Source organism: Engystomops pustulosus, chromosome 3 (assembly GCF_040894005.1).
Source record: "Engystomops pustulosus chromosome 3, aEngPut4.maternal, whole genome shotgun sequence".
Lineage (NCBI taxonomy): Eukaryota > Metazoa > Chordata > Amphibia > Anura > Leptodactylidae > Engystomops > Engystomops pustulosus.
Genome location: NC_092413.1, coordinates 69,131,095 through 69,147,435, shown reverse-complemented (window position 1 = coordinate 69,147,435; position 16,341 = coordinate 69,131,095). Strand labels below are relative to the sequence as shown.

Below are 16,341 nucleotides of genomic sequence, written 5' to 3'. Positions count from 1 at the left end.
AGTTCGGATAAATCTCCCCATAGACAAAGTGACAGAGACAGTGACTAAAAAGGACTGTCAGTGATAGCCGCTGAAAGAGACAGTCAGTGATAGCCGCTGAAAGAGACGGTCAGTGATAGCCGCTGAAAGAGACGGTCAGTGAGAGCCGCTGAAAGAGACGGTCAGTGAGAGCCGCTGAAAGAGACGGTCAGTGATAGGCGCTGAAAGAGACGGTCAGTGAGAGCCGCTGAAAGAGATGGTCAGTGAGAGCCGCTGAAAGAGACTGCCAGAGACAGTCACTGAAAGAAGTCAGTGACAGATAGTCTGAGGCAGTCAGTCAGAGAAATACAGAGAGAGAGTCGGAGAGACAGATACATTTAAAACATTTTTTTTACCAATTCTATTTTATTATAGCTAGGAGCAGTTATTTCCTATCCTGGGCAATGGTGTGATCTACAGCTAGTATTTAATAAAAATTATAAAATTATAGAACTGCTAAAATGTATCTGGGTAAGACGGGTTCATATGCTGTCATCTCCATTGTGTAAGTTTCAACTCACAGATGCTAATAAGCAATGCCAGGCATAATCCAAAGAGAAGAGTGAATCTTTGTCATAGATTAGTGATCAGAAACCGAATTTTAAAAATCTGCTTGGGTCCTGGTACAGCGTTAATTCTTTAAATGACAATGGCAAAGTTGCCAGCAACCACTCCCAATAACTTCATCGGAAAGCAAAATCCTCTTAAAATGGCAGCATGATGCTGCTAACATGTTGCTGCTGGCATGCTCATGCTCCATGAGTTTAAATGCCACTGATCACTTCACTGCCTGTATTTAAAGGAAACTTACCATTTGCTTTGATGCATTATGAAGCAAACATACCTTGAGAATGCTTTAGCTACACTGGTGCAGGATCATATCTTGGTTATTCCCTAAGCCGAGTGGTTTTGCTAAAAAAACAATTATAACATTCAGGACCTTGAAAAAGCTTGGATAGCATGGCTGCCAAGATAAACACATTACACAAGGGAGCTTGGAATATAAAATGGCTGTTAAGCATGACTAAGCATGACTAGTCAAGCACTAATCAACCTGAGCTGGATCAGTCATACACAGCACCTGGGTGATGGTGCAGCAATTGATTATTCTGTCTGGCAGGGAGAAAACTGATTGCATTATCATCTGCTGCAGAGAAAAACTCTCCTGCTTTGAGAAGCGCAGCCATAGAAGCAACAGAGCTTCACTGTCATAATGTTATATCTGTTTTATTAGCAAAACCAATCAGCAAAGAGAATAACCAAGATATTATCCTGCATCAGTGTAGCTACAGCATTCTCAAGGTAGGTTTGCTTCATAATGCATCAAATCAAATGGTAGGTTGACAAAAATAAGCTCCGGCACCAGCTCACCCTGAGCTGGTGCTCGGTATTTCCATCTTACAACCACCATATCATGTGGTAGGTTTCCTTTAAAGAATTACCGTGTTTCTGTAGGAAGGTGGAAGGTGGAGGAAGGTGAGTAGAGGAAGTTAAGCCAGACCTGAACGTCTAATAAACTTTGTTGACGTTAAAGCTTCAGCTTACCTAGAACATATGCTGATAACCAAGTGCCTTTGCTAACCAACCCCTGAATGAAGCGAAAAGTAACAAGCCATTGATATGTTGGAGCAAATGCCACAAGGATACCAAATACAGCGGTGATGAAGAGTGATGTGAAGAGGCATCGTTTACGTCCAAATCTACATAAAAATAACAATATCTTATATTTTATTAACTCAGTTAATAACAATTTAATTAATAGTTTAAAACAGATAATCAACAAAAAAAAGAGTACCTGTCTGAAATATATCCAATAAACAAAGAACCAAGAAAGAATCCAAGGTTCACAAATGATTGAAAGAGATCCAGCTTCCATGCATTATCACAGACGAGATTAAACTAAAAGAAAAACAAATTATTTATTATTTTTATTATAATGAAGTGCTGAATGGTGAGAATGAAGCATGGGAGATGAGGAGGAACTGCCGTACAACATTAGTAGGGCCTCTTCCACACCAGATGTAACAGTCTACTCAGCGGGGCAGATTTATCAAGCTGTCTGAAAGTTAGAATATTCTTAGTTGCCTATGGCAACCAATCACAGATCCCCTTTAAAATATTCATGAGCACTGGTAAAATGAAAGCTGAGCTGTAATTGGTTGCCATGGGCAACTAAGAATATTCTCACAGTAGGTGCATACAAAATAAGCTGCTATTTCCAGGGTATTTTTGCCATCTTCTGGCTATAGTCATTATTGCAGCTGGTCTATCTCTGCCTGAAAAGCACATGTTTGTATTGTGACTAGAGATGGCGAATCAATTCTAACACATCGGAATTCGGTTAGAATTTCAGGAAAACTTTGATTTGTCACGAATCCAAAGTTTACGGTGATTCGTGGGAACAAAGTTTTTTTTTTCTTTATTACCAGAATGGCCGCGAACACCCTCTCTAACATGTACAGACCTATAAGCCTATCAGTGATGTCCCACAGCCCTATAAAAACAGGCAGCCATTTTCAATCTTGGCACTTAACACTGCATGTGCTGCCTGTAGCGTCCAGCTGCTTCTACTGCAATGTGCTGTAGTGATTTTTTTTTTTAAATCAAAGTTTTTTTATTGAACATTTTTAACATGTTTTACAAACAATTCCCCTCCAACCCTCCAACACCCCCCACCCACTAGCAGACAAACTCCCCTCTTTTTTTGAACCGTCCGGACAGTATACAAATCAAACATTGCCCCTCCAGGATATAATACATATGCATGTATCGCTTATACAATATTTGTTAACATGATATACATCAATTTTTCACATAGTCATATGCACTTATAGAAATGCTTTAAGGGGATTACGGATTAGGTAAGTTGTTGGTAGACCAGGAGTGTCTATCCACTGCCCCCATATATATTCGAACTTTGTGTTTGCCTTCCTCTTGCAATAGACCCCTTTTTCCAGTCTAATTATGTTATTCATTTTCTTGATGTATGTTTCTAGGTCAGGAGCCTCAGGGCGCAACCAGTACATGGCTATGAGTTTCCTAGCTTGGTATAGCATTCTACTGACCCCTAACAATGTGCCATCTGATAAGTTGTCACTTTCTATGTTTCCCAGTACGCAGACCAAGGGAGTTTTTTGTAAAACTAATCCAAACACACGCTCAATGAGATTTAACACGTCTTTCCAAAATTGCCCTGTTCTCTGACACTCCCACATCATATGCATTAAGTGAGCGCCTTCTCTTCCACACCTATGGCAGCAATCATCCCCACGAAGCCCTGTCCGAAGCAACCATTGCCGTGTGCGATACACCCTATGTAGTAAATATAACTGTGACAGTCGATGTGCCTCACACAGCGCTAGTGTGGGTACTTTCTCCAGTATATCTGCCCACTGTTCTTCTGAGATTGGGCCTATGTCTTCTTCCTATTTATTCTTAATGGTGAGGGGGTACTGTTTATGATATTCCTCTATCAGTATGGTATATATTCTAGAAATGAACCCTTTGGTTCCATCTGCAACTGTTAGCTCTTCCATAATCTCATGTCTATTGATGTGTACTGCCTCCCCCCTATGTTGCATTTCCAAGGCATGTCTAAGTTGCAGGTACTGATAAAATAACCCTTGTGGAAGGTTAAACTCCTCCCGAAGACTTTCAAATGTTCTAACCACTCCTCCTTCATACAATTACAAGGGTAATTACGGGGTAATTACGGTTACAATTACGGTAATTACGGTTACAAGGGTAATTAAAGGGTAATTACGGTTACAAGGGTAACCGTATGAATACCCTTGGACTCCCATCTCTTAAAGCCCTCAAGCCTCATTATTTCTCCTAGACCTGGGTTCCTCCATAGCGGAGTAAATAATGTGTATCCCTCTAGTCTCAAGGTTTCTTTAATTTTCTGCCAGACTTTGCTCATCAGCGTCATTGTAGGAATATGGTCTGGTGGTCTACCCTGTGCTCCCAGCTCCAGGATATATAATGGGGGTCTCCCCCCTCCCAGATGTTTTAAAAGCTTTTCAAATGTGCCCTTATTAGTGTCTGGACCCCAACCCTTAAGATGCTGAAGCTGTGCAGCCAGGAAAATATATCCATGGGTTGGGTACCGCCAATCCCCCCTGAGTTTTTGCCCTTTGTAAAGTCTCCAATTTGATCCTTGCTGTCTTTCTGCGCCATATTAAGGATCTAAATAGCTTTTGTATTTTGTTAAACATCTGTACTGGTATCCACACTGGTGAGTTATGCAATATATATAAGAATTGAGGCATGAGCACCATCTTGCATAGGTTTGTTCTCCCAATAACTGATAAAGGGAGTTTGCACCAGGCGTCTACCTTCACAGTTGACCTGACTAACAGTGGTTTCATGTTTAGAGTTACGTATTCCTGCACTCTTGGTGATATCCAAATACCTAGGTATTTAAATTTGGGAACCGTTTGTATTTGATGCAAATCCACTTCAGCTGGAATGGGGTCCAATGGCATCATCACTGATTTATGCCAATTAATGGTCAGTCCAGAGTACCGGACAAAATCAGAGAGTAGGCTCATAATGGGTCCCAGTGACTTATCTACTTCCCTTACAAACAATAACATGTCATCAGCATACAATGCGATGCGTTCTTCCACCTCCCCATATCTGAAGCCTTGTATATTTGTGGAGGCCCCTATGAGGCATGCCAATGGCTCAATAGCCAAGGCAAAGAGGAATGGGGACAGTGGGCACCCCTGCCTAGTACCTCTATGTAGCGAGAAGGGTGAAGACAAAAGCCCATTGGCCCTTATTTGGGCCCTAGGGGCCTCATATAACATTTGCACCCACTTTATATATCTTGGTCCTAGTCCCATTTTTTCCATGACCGCCCAGAGGAAAGGCCATTCGACGCTGTCGAATGCCTTGGCGGCATCTAGTGATAAGATGGCTCTGGAGCCCTCCCCCTCCTGCTGCATTTGTATGTTAAGAAATAGCCGCCTAATATTTATGGCTGTAGACTTGCCCGGCATGAATCCCGTTTGGTCTTCATGGACCAAGTCAAGAATAACCCCCAGTAATCTATTGGCTAGTGCCTTGGCTATCAGTTTTACGTCTGTGCACAATAAGGAGATTGGACGATAGGGCTCTGGTTGTAACAGGTCCTTGTCTGGTTTGGGCAAGACTACGATTATTGCATCCCTCATGGAATCTGGGAGTTTGCCTATTTCTTCTGCCTTTTTGAAAACTTCTAGTAATTCCGGTAATAAGAGGGACCCATATGTCTTGTACACCTCCCCCGGGAGACCATCTGCCCCTGGTGCCTTTTCATTCGGAAATGCCTTTAATGCCGTCTCTAGTTCCTCTAGGGTGAGTGGGGCATCTAGAGTGTTCCTCTGGTCATCAGTTAGTACCGGTAGGGCCACTGTGTCTAAAAAGGTCTCCACCCCCCTAATATTCTCCCCTAACCGCGATGAATACGTGTCTTCGTAAAAGTTCCTAAGTGTTTCTAAGATGTCTTTGTCAGTGTGGACTTCCAGTCCTTGCGTGTTTTTAAGTGCTTGAATGTGTGATGATTCCTTTTGCGCCTTAATGACTGAGGCTAGTAGTTTCCCTGTACCCTCTCCCCCTTCAAAATACTTCTGTTGTACAAAGAATTTCTTAGCTTCTGCAGTCGCCAATGTATGTGTTTACAGTAGTTCCTGCGCTTCTAACCAATCCTTTTGTTTAGCTTCTGACCCAGTATTTACATATTCCCTCTCTGTGTCTTGTACCCTCTCCTGTAGGGCCTGCAGATACTCTTTTTGTTTAATTTTATGTGCAATTATGCGTCCATTAAAACAATCCCTTACATGCAATTTGAGAGCGTCCCAAAGTACCAGTCGGGAGACCGATCCTTGGTTAATCTGAAGGAATTCCTCAATTTCCCCCGGCAGTGTATCCGAAGGATGCAGGATTTGAATCCAGAATGGGTTGAGTTTCCATGGGTGTCGCCATCCCCCCGTGTCTGCAGCCATTTTAAGCGTAACCAACACGGGGGAATGGTCTGACACACTCCTAGGGGTATATTCAACATCTTCTGTCATCGCTATCATTCTATCATTACCTACAGCCAGATCTATCCGTGATAATGAATTGTGGGAACTGGAATAGCAAGAGTATTTCTTAGTTGTGGGATATTTATATCTCCACATATCTTCCATACCCACCTCCCGCAATAATTTGGCCAGAACCGTATCTGGGCTATTTGGGGAGATGCTTCCACGATGATATTTATCTAAATACGGGTTTAAATAATTATTGAAGTCCCCAATAATTAGTATAGGTAACTCCGGGGACTCTGCCGCCAAAGCCAGTATTCTGTTTAAGATGCTCACCGCGAAGGGTGGCGGGATATAAATTGCTATAAGAAGTATCTCCTTCTGATATAATTTGCATCTGAGGGCTATATATCTCCCCTCAGAGTCCACGATGCACTTTATATTTTGAAAGGGAATCGACCTATGTATTAAAATACTTACTCCCCTAGAATGTGAGGTAAATGTGGAGTGATAATTAGCACCAACCCAGCCACGACCCAAATTTGTCCCAGTAGTGTCTGTTAAGTGTGTCTCAGAGAGACAAAACACGGCTGGTTGATATTGTTTCAGGGCAGTAAACACGGCATATCTTTTGGCAGAATCCCCCAGTCCCCTTGTATTCCATGCAATTATTTTCAATTTAACCACCATTGTATTCCTACACTTTCCTGAGTAAATAAGCATACATTTTATCTCTATGCATATGTCCGGACCCAACATAAACCCCCAACTTTACATACAAACATGAACCCCCGTGCCGTTGGCACAACCTGGGGAAAAAAAATTAGTGGCTATAGCCAACATTTCTCATTTTGTTTTCTTAGTTAACAAGGTTAAATACATAGAGTCGCTTCCCGCTGAGCTTACTCGAATGTGTAATGCACCCTGTCCCAGGGTCTATGCCCTCCATAGGACCATTTCAACTTATTTACCGTTGCAAAAGTACCTTTCATGAGTTTATCAGTCCCGCCTAGGACTTCGCCTACGTAGCTCCTGCTCATGTGCATCCAGCCAGGTAGTAGCTTCTGCAGGAGAATTGAAAAAATGAGTAGCTTGTAGAGCAATCACCCGCAATTTGGCTGGATAAAACATAGAGTATTGCAATTCCAGTTGCCTGAGCCTCCTCTTGACCCCCAGGAATGTCGCCCTCCGTTTTTGCACCTCTGCTGAGAAGTCGGGGAAGAAGGATATACGGCTGCCATTAATTTGTATTTTTTCTTTTTCTCTTGCTTTACGCAGGATAATGTCCCGATCTCTATAATGCAATATGCGAATAAGGACTGGACGTGGGGAATTCCCCTGAGGCAGTGGTCTTGATAGGACTCTGTGAGCCCTCTCCACCGCAAACAATGGTGTTAAATTGTCGCGCCCAAATGTGGAAAGCAGCCATTTCTCAAAATACTCATTGGGATCACTGCCTTCCACCTTTTCAGGGACCCCTATCAGCCGAAAATTATTCCTCCTCAGCCTGTTCTCCATGTCGTCCTGCTTTGTTAGGACCGCTGCCAAGGTGGATTGCATGCGGGATGCGTCACGTCTGATAGACGGTATCTGATCCTCTACCTCTCCCACTCTGCCTTCTAAGGCCCCCACTTTTTCAGACACTTGCTGCACATCATGTCTGATAATTGTGAGGTGCTCTTTCACTCCTCCTACCAGCATTGTAAGAGAGGCTATAGCATTGTTGCAACTATGCACTGCATTAAGCACTTCCTGTAATGTGGGTTCTGTCTCTTTAGTACCCTGTTGCATTGGCTGCGGCTGCCAGGATATCATTTACACGTGGTCCTCTGTGAGGTTTAGGTGTATCAGGGGCCTTGGATCTAGTAGCGGGCGCCATGTTTGCTGCTGGGGGTGGCAGTGACGGCCACTCGCTACTTCCAGCCTCACCTCCATCTTCTGCAGACATCTCTGCCGTTGGTCCGTTGGACCCTATCTGGCCATGGGCGAACCGTTGCAGGCAGCTCGCCACTGCTGCAGGGTCAATGGCGCCTCCGCTTCCCGCCTTCTGGGTGCCTGCCGCCGCTTCCGCCGGTACCTCCTTGGCCCGTTTTTTACTGCTGCCGCCAGCCATCCATGCAGCTCCACCACTCCCTTCTGCAATCCGGTCCTCACAGAGGGCACCCCCGGTTTCAATAAGGTGCAAATCAGGAGAAATTAGCGGGTGCCCAGCGGGAGCTCCTCAGCGTGCATCCTCTCACATCTCCAGCCAAGCCACGCCCCAGCTGTAGTGATTTTTGCTCCAAGGGTGTCAGTGTTGTGGTATCTGTATACCCCAAATAGCCGTTCTTTTTTGTTGCTAAAGTGAATAGGAAGAATTCTGTGTAAAATCCACATATTTTCTGTAGTAATTTCTGCTCCTTTTTCAGGGTGTCATCTGTTTGTGTCATCTTGTGCATCTGTTTACCACAAGTTTCAATTTTTTTTGTTAGATAAAGTAGATCCATGTCAAATCAACATAGTTGATTAACCAATATGTCAGAAAGAGAGGTGGCAGGTGGAGCAGGCACAGTAGGGGACGTCACGGCAAGGGTGGACAAGAACTGCCGTTGTCATCTAGCGGCAGTGTGCTGAGAAACAATGCAAAGGTTGTTGATTGGTTGACTAAGACCACTTCCAAGAATCTGTGGGTTTGTCAGATACAACCCTTAGTTGGTATGGCCCAGGAGCAGGTCAGCGGCACTCACCTGTCCTCAACCCGCCTCTGTCCAGTTCATTTCCCTCAGCCAGAGATCTACTAGGTGGTCTGGGCTCAGCGCCACTTTATAGAGGTAATCAGCTGCTTGGCAGTGATGAGGTGGGCCAGACATCTGTTGCTTTGTGCAGTTGTCGGGAAAGTAGAGATGTGGAGAGTGCCACAGGAAATTATGTGCATACTAAGAGCGCTGAGAAGGATAGCAGTGACAGGGAAACACAAATCGATAATGATGTAGCAGATCGCACTTGGGAGCTGGGTGAAGCCATGGATTCATCATCATCGTCAGGAGAAGAGGGTGTCAGCTTGCTCGTCATTTTAACCAGTCAAGGCTACAGTACCTTTGCCGAAGGGAGCTGTTTGTCTTTGACATCTCCCGGTCCAGATGCTCCTGCTCCTCACTAAGCATGGCGCCAGCAGTCGCTGAAAGAGGCGATTAAAAAGAGAAAACTCCAGCTATCCTAAGGTGCAGAAGCTGACCTTGCTTTTGTCCAAGTTGTTGGTACTGCTGCTGCCACCTCCACACTATCATTGTGCAACTCTGTGGCCTACCATGTTGCCGCCACCTCCACACCTCTGACCTCATGCTGCTGCTGGTGGTACCACTTTGCAGTTCTTTTTGGCATAGACATGATATTTTAAGGAAAACTAATGTATGATACATGTGGCGTCTCTAATCTTCAACTTCAAATTAATTTCAAACTTCGTCATTGTGCCACAATGTGGCCTCCCCTGTTGCTGCCAGCTCCAGGATTTTTCATCGTGCCAATCTCGGACCTCATGCTGCTGCTGCCACCTCCACACACTGTCATTGTGCAATTCTGTGGCCTACCAAGTTGCTGCCATCTGACCGCTGTCTCCCTGGAACACCCTGTGATTTCCACAATGCTGTTTTCACCCTCCACTGCTCTATGATGTTGCAACTATGTTTGGTTTTCCCCTTCATTTCATCTGTCAGAAGGAATGATAGCCAAAAGCAGCAGTGGATACAGAACACAGAGGACATGCAAATATCCCATTTACTGGTCATCTCTGTTTTGGATCCACTCCTGTTTGTTTTTGGCTCTAGCAATACTGATGATGGATTATTGACCGAAAGCGGACACTGACGGATGAAATGAAGGGCAAAATGATCAGTCACTTCAATGCAAAGTTACTGCCGACACCCTCTGCTCTCTTTTGGGGTGGGTTCTACATGTATCCGCGTTTAACAGAACACGTTCTGTCGTAATCTATAGAATCATCTGATGTCAGTGATGTTATAGTGGGATCTTTGCCCTCAGCTCAGTCCTTTCGAGCTGGCACAAACGTTACCTTGTGAGGCTGTGTTCCCGCTTTGCTTATTTGGTGAAGTAGGCGTCTGGTAGTGCCCTTGGAATTGAAGAGTGAAGCGATTAAAGAGTGACGGCTGTTATGTGCATGTCATATTAAAACACAGCATTGTTTGAAGACCAAACCACGCTCCCTATGCATATTTAAGCATGGAACAGCATTCTACAACACCCTACAGGCTCTCTGCAGCCAGGAAATACGTGTTTTTTTAATGTGATTCGTCGTGACTCAATTCGGGTCGAATCAAATTTTTCCAAAAAATAGGTGAATCGGGTGTTATATTTGTTTCATCTGTTAATAGGCTGCTCATTGAATAACCCCTGAACTCTCTGCCCTAGGGAGAGTTGATAAAACTCATTGGAGGCTTCCAGTTCTTCCTAAGATGAAGGATTGTGTTAGGGTTGGGTAACACAAAAGACAGGGGAGAGTGTGCCCTCTGACAAACATAAAACACAACAGAGTGGTAAACTAGCCGGAGTCACAACGAGAGGGTACGTCAAGAACAAAGTCAGTAAGCAAAGAGTCAATGTCAAAAACTAGCCGAGGTCACAACAATACAGATACAGAGCAAGTCAGCCTAATGCAGAGAGCGAGTGATAAAGGGATTTCAAACACTGGCACAGGTGACTAGTTAAGCTGCAATTTATGCAGCCAGAACCACACCTCCGGAACCTGATAGGAGCTGGACAACTTCTGGGAATTAACCCCTCATGGTGCAGAATAACCAGGCACCATGCAGAGGTACCACAAGTCCCAGCAGTTCCGAGCACAACGAGAGGTGGAGTTTGTGCGGATACGCGTCGGGGGTCGGAGAACGCCGCTAGCACCACCAGAAGAACCAGAAATCCCAGCATCGTCCCTAGCGAACCTGACAGTACCCCCCCACCCCCGACAAGGGGCCTTCGGACCCCTAAATCGTAAAGATGGCTTCTGAGGATAGGCCTGATGGAACAACCTGAGTAACCGCGGGGCATGAACATCTCTAGCCAGAACCCAAGACCTATCCTCAGGACCACAACCTTTCCAATGGACCAGGTACTGCAGGGAGTTACCTACCCATCTGGAATTTACAACTTTTTCCACCTCAAATTCCAGATTCCCCTCCACAATAGATGGAGAAGGAGGGTCAGGAAGAGGCAAAACAGGCTCAACATAGCGCTTCAGAAGACTCTTATGGAAGGTGTTATGAACCCGCCACCCTGCAGGAAGAGTAATCTTGAAGGAAACCGGGTTAACAATTTGAGTAACAACAAACGGACCTACAAACCTGGGCGCAAACTTCAAAGAGGGGACCTTCAATTTAAGTTTTTTTTGTGGATAACCACACTTTATCCCCCACCACAAACGTATCGGAGTTAGTGCGCCTTCTTTCAGTCTGTGCTCTCTGAATTTTCTCCTGAACTTTTGACCAGAGCGTGAGCCACTTGGATGTAATAGCTTCCGCCTGAGGAATATTAGAGACAGGCACAGACGAAAAGGAGAAACGAAGATGAAAACCATAATTGCAGAAAAATGGAGAAACCTGAGTGGAAGAACTACAGTGATTATTAATAGCAAATTCTGCCAATGGAAGGAATTTCACCCACTGGTCCTGACTTCCGAGACAAAGTCGCAGATATTGAATCATCTTCTGATTCATTCTCTCGGACTGACCATTAGACTCGGGGTGAAACGCCGACGAGAACGACAAATTCATTTCCAGTCTAGAACTGGAAGAGAACTGGAAGCGGAAGAAGAGGCCCCTCAGGACGTCTCCTGGGAGTCTTTCCTCGCACACAGACCTGACAGGCTTGGACAAATGTGTGCACATCATTAGTCATGTGAAGCCACCCGTAACTTCTCTTTAAGAGATCCAAGGTACTCCGCATTCCTGGATGACCTGCCAATACCGAGCAATGCATCTCCTCCAACACTCTCAAACGACAGGAAAGAGGAACAAATAATTTGCCTTACGGAAGGTCTTTAGGTGCAGATCTCCTGCTAAAATTTTAGAGGAGAGGTGGGAGGAGCCAGCTGCCAACACAACACCTGGAGGCAAAATATTACTGTCAGTAGCCTCTGGAAGCTCAGGAGTCCTTAAGATACGGGACAAGGCATCAGCCTTCACATTTTTTGACCCAGGTCGGTAGGTGACCACAAAATTAAAGCGAGAGAAAAACAATTCCCACCGAGCCTGACGTGAGTTCTTATGATCCGTGAGCACAGTTATCGGACAAAGAGCTCCCTCCAAAAAGTGTCGCCAGACTTCAAATGCCCACTTAATGGCAAGGAGCTCTCGATTACCAATATCATAATTCCTCTCACAAGAAGAAAACTTTCTAGAGAAATATGCACAGGGCCTAAGTCTGGTGAGAGTGGAGGACCCCTGAGACAACACTGCACCTACTCCAACCTCGGAGGCATCTACCTCCACAACAAACGGTAGAGAGTGGTCAGATTGAACCAAAACTGGGGCTGATGAGAATGCCGCTTTTAGAGTTTCAAACCCAGAGCAAGCGGCAGGGGACCAATTGTTCGGATCAGCACCCTTACGGGTTAGATCCATGAGGGGTTTGGCGATCACGGAAAAGTTCTTAATAAAGTTCCGATAATAGTTAGCGAAACCTAAAAAACGTTGTAAGGCCTTAAGATTGGTAGGCCGAACCCAGTCCGTGAGCGCCTGAACCTTACTCGGATCCATCTGTACATCAGAGGGAGTAACAACATAACCTAAGAAGGAAACCTTCTGAACACAAAAACACACTTTTCGGGCTTAGCGAAGAGGTGGTTTTTGTGCAACCTGGTAAGTACTTAGCGGAGATGTTGCTGGTGAGAAACCATATCAGGAGAGAAAATCTAAATATCGTCCAGATACACCACCATAAACACACCGATGTAATCATGAAAGACGGAGTTCATAAACCCCTTAAAAACCGCTGGGGCATTACTCAAACCAAAGGGCATAACCAGGTATTCAAAGTGTCCCAAAGGTGTATTAAATGCGGTCTTCCATTCATCCCCTTCCCGGATCCGAATCAGGTTATAAGCCCCTCTGAGACCTAATTTAGAGACAACTTGGGCCCCAGAAACCTGATTTAAGAGATCCGGGATCAAGGGGAGAGGACCTTAGGTTCTTACCGTTATCTTATTTAATTCTCGATAATCAATGCACGGCCGTAAACCACTATCTTTTTTCTCAACAAAAAAGAACCTGGCCCCAGTGGGCGACTCAGAGAGATATGTCCGATTGCCAAACTCTCATCAATATAACTCTTCAGTGACTCCCGTTTTGGTACTGACAGGTTATATATACGACCCTTTGGCAATCTAGCATCAGGAAGAAAGTCAATTTTACAATCAAACTCCCTGTGAGGAGGAATGACTTTGGACAAGGGTTTTGAAAACACATCTGAGTAGTCAGAGAGAAAATTGGGAAGACTTTGACCTTTCGCTGCTACTATACATAATGAAACTCTGGTCAGGTGATCCTTACAGTGAGGACCCCAATGAACCAGCTCCATAGTTTACCAATTAATTACCGGATTATGGATCCGGAGCCAGGGTAAACCAAGAATGACGTTTTCAGACAAATTTTCCATAACTAGGAAAGAACACCATTCTTCATGCATAGCTCCTACCATAAGCTTTATCTGCGGGGTTCGGAATTTAATCAACCCTGCCTGTAGAGGGGTCAAATCTGCACCTGACATCTGGATAGGAGTGGACAATGGAATCAATGACATAGAAAACTGAGAGACAAAATTATAATCAATTAAATTAGTTGCAGCACCTGAATCCAAGAAGGCGCGACCAGTACAGGAAACAGATTGAAACTTAACCGTAAAAGGTAAATACATTCTAGAGACAACTGGGAGTACCTGAGCTCCTAAGCAGTCCCCTCGATTACTGCTTAGGAACGGAAATTTTTCCTGCTGCTGCCTCTTGGAACAGGTGTGCATCTGATGATCAGGACTTCCACAGCAAAAACAAAGATGGTGGCTTATTCAAACAGTGTGTTTGCCGGGTGCTCGGGTTCGGCATGTTGTGGATCGGGTTGACAGATTACTGGGAAGGGCTAGTGAGGAACCAGCGTTCATGGTCCACATTGGCACTAATGACAAAGTAAGAGGTAGGTGGAAGGTCCTTAAAAATTATTTCAGGGATTTAGGCCATAAGCTCAGGGCAAGGACCTCAAAGGTAGTTTTCTCCGAAATACTGCCTGAAGCACGTGCCACACCAAAAAGGCAGCGGGAGATCAGGGAGGTAAATAAGTGGCTCAAAAGTTAATGTAGGAAGGAGGGTTTTGGGTTCATGGAGAACTGGACTGACTTTTCTGTCGGCTACAGGCTCTACAGTAGGAATGGGTTGCACATCAATGGGGAGGGTGCAGATGTTTTGGGGGGAAAATGGCTAGATGGTTGGAGGAGTGTTTAAACTAGAGACCTGTGGTCAAATAGACAGTGTACATAGAGAGCTGGGAAGAGTCATAGTCCATGGGGGAGGAAGGGGGGCTGGAATGAGATTGGGGAATAAGAACAAGAGGAATACGGACAGGGAAAACCATATAAAGTGTATGTACACAAATGCCAGAAGCCTCACAAACAAAATGGAGGAATTGGAACTCTTGATGTTGGAGTGGAAATATGATATAGTGGGTATCAGCAAGACATGGCTGGACAGTAGCTATGACTGGGCTGTTACTATAGATGGTTATAGTCTTTTTAGAAAGGATCGTATAAATAAAAAAGGGGGAGGGGTTTGTTTATATGTGAATTCTTGCCTCAAGCCCGTCTTGCGAGATGACATCAGTAACACAAATGTCGAGTCCCTATGGGTGGAGATAAGGGGAGGGAAAAGGAATGATAAAATATTATAAAGGTTTGTTATAAGGCTCCAAATATAATGGAGGCAGCAGAGGAAATGCTGATAAGTGAAATGGATGCGGCTTCAAAGCATGGTGAAGTACTTATCATGGGGGACTTCAATTACCCAGATATTGACTGGGGGGCAGAAACCTGCAGGTCCTTCAAAGGTAGCAGGTTCTTGTCAACAACAAAAGACAATTACCTATCGCAGCTAGTCCTGGAGCCAACAAGAGGGGGGGGGGGCACTGCTGGACCTTATCCTAACCAACAGACCTGATAGGGTATCAAAACTACAGGTTGGGGGGAACCTGGGGAATAGTGATCATAATATCATTGATTTTGTATTACACTTTACTAAGAACGTTAGGGAAGGGGCAACCAACACTCTAAACTTCAGGAGGGCAAACTTTCAGCAACTAAGGGAAGACCTTAAAGGCATAGACTGGGATAATGTTCTCAAAGACAAAAGCCACCCCCCCAAAAATGGGACTTTTTCTCATATATTCTGAAAAAGTCCTGTGAGAAACACATACCTTATAGAAAAAGCATAAGAGGAACAAGAAAAAGCCTATGTGGCTAACTAGTCTTGAAAGGAAAGCAATAAGCAAGAAAGATGAGGCGTTTAAGGTGCTAAAACGTGAAGGTAGCGATGAGGCATTAGAGGATTATAGAGAGAAAAATAAATCCTGTAAAAAGCAGATAAAGGCCGCAAATATAGAGACTGAGAGAAATATTACCAGGGAGAGCAAAAATAATCCCAAATTATTTTTCAAGTATATACATGATAAGAAACTAAAAGAGTGTGGGTCCTGTTGGAAATAACATGGGGGTCATGGTGGAAGGAGATGAGGAAAGGGTCAATCTACTGAATGTCGCCTTCTCAACAGTCTTTACCCAGGAAAATCCCCTGGTGGAAGACACAATGAGGAATAATGTAAATTATTTTTGGAATGTCAACAGTTTAACTCAGGAAGAGGTACGGCGCCGCCTCGCAACCACTAAGATCGATAAATCACCGGGGCCAGATGGCATACACCCCCGGGTTCTGCATGAACTATGTACGGTGATAGACAGACCGTTGTTTTTAATATTTGAAGATTCACTGAGGACTGGTTATGTTCCACAGGACTGGCGCATAGCAAATGTGGTACCAATATACAAAAAAGGATCAAATAGCAATCCTGGAAACTATAGACCCGTGAGTCTAACTGCTGTGGTGGGGAAAATATTTGAGGGGTTTGTTAGAGATGCTATCCTGGAGTATCTCACTGTGCACAACCTTATAACCCAGCGTCAGCATGGGTTTATGAGAGATCGGTCCTGTCAGACTAATCTGATTGGTTTCTACTGTCGGGGTCGGGTCAATCCCGCCTTACACTCTTCTCCCAGACACTCCAAA

The 16,341-nt window shown here is 44.6% G+C and overlaps 1 protein-coding gene across 2 annotated transcripts in view; it reads right to left on the bottom strand.

The window, feature by feature from the left end:
* Positions 1-16,341, bottom strand: part of SLC22A2 (solute carrier family 22 member 2) — a 524,556-nt gene that overhangs the window by 398,666 nt on the left and 109,549 nt on the right. For both annotated transcript variants that reach the window (XM_072140991.1, XM_072140993.1), the window contains 2 exons: positions 1,814-1,917; positions 1,564-1,718 (listed from right to left, as the gene is read on the bottom strand). In XM_072140991.1, coding sequence (XP_071997092.1) covers positions 1,564-1,718; positions 1,814-1,917 — 259 coding nt within the window. The remainder of the gene's footprint in view (positions 1-1,563; positions 1,719-1,813; positions 1,918-16,341) is intronic.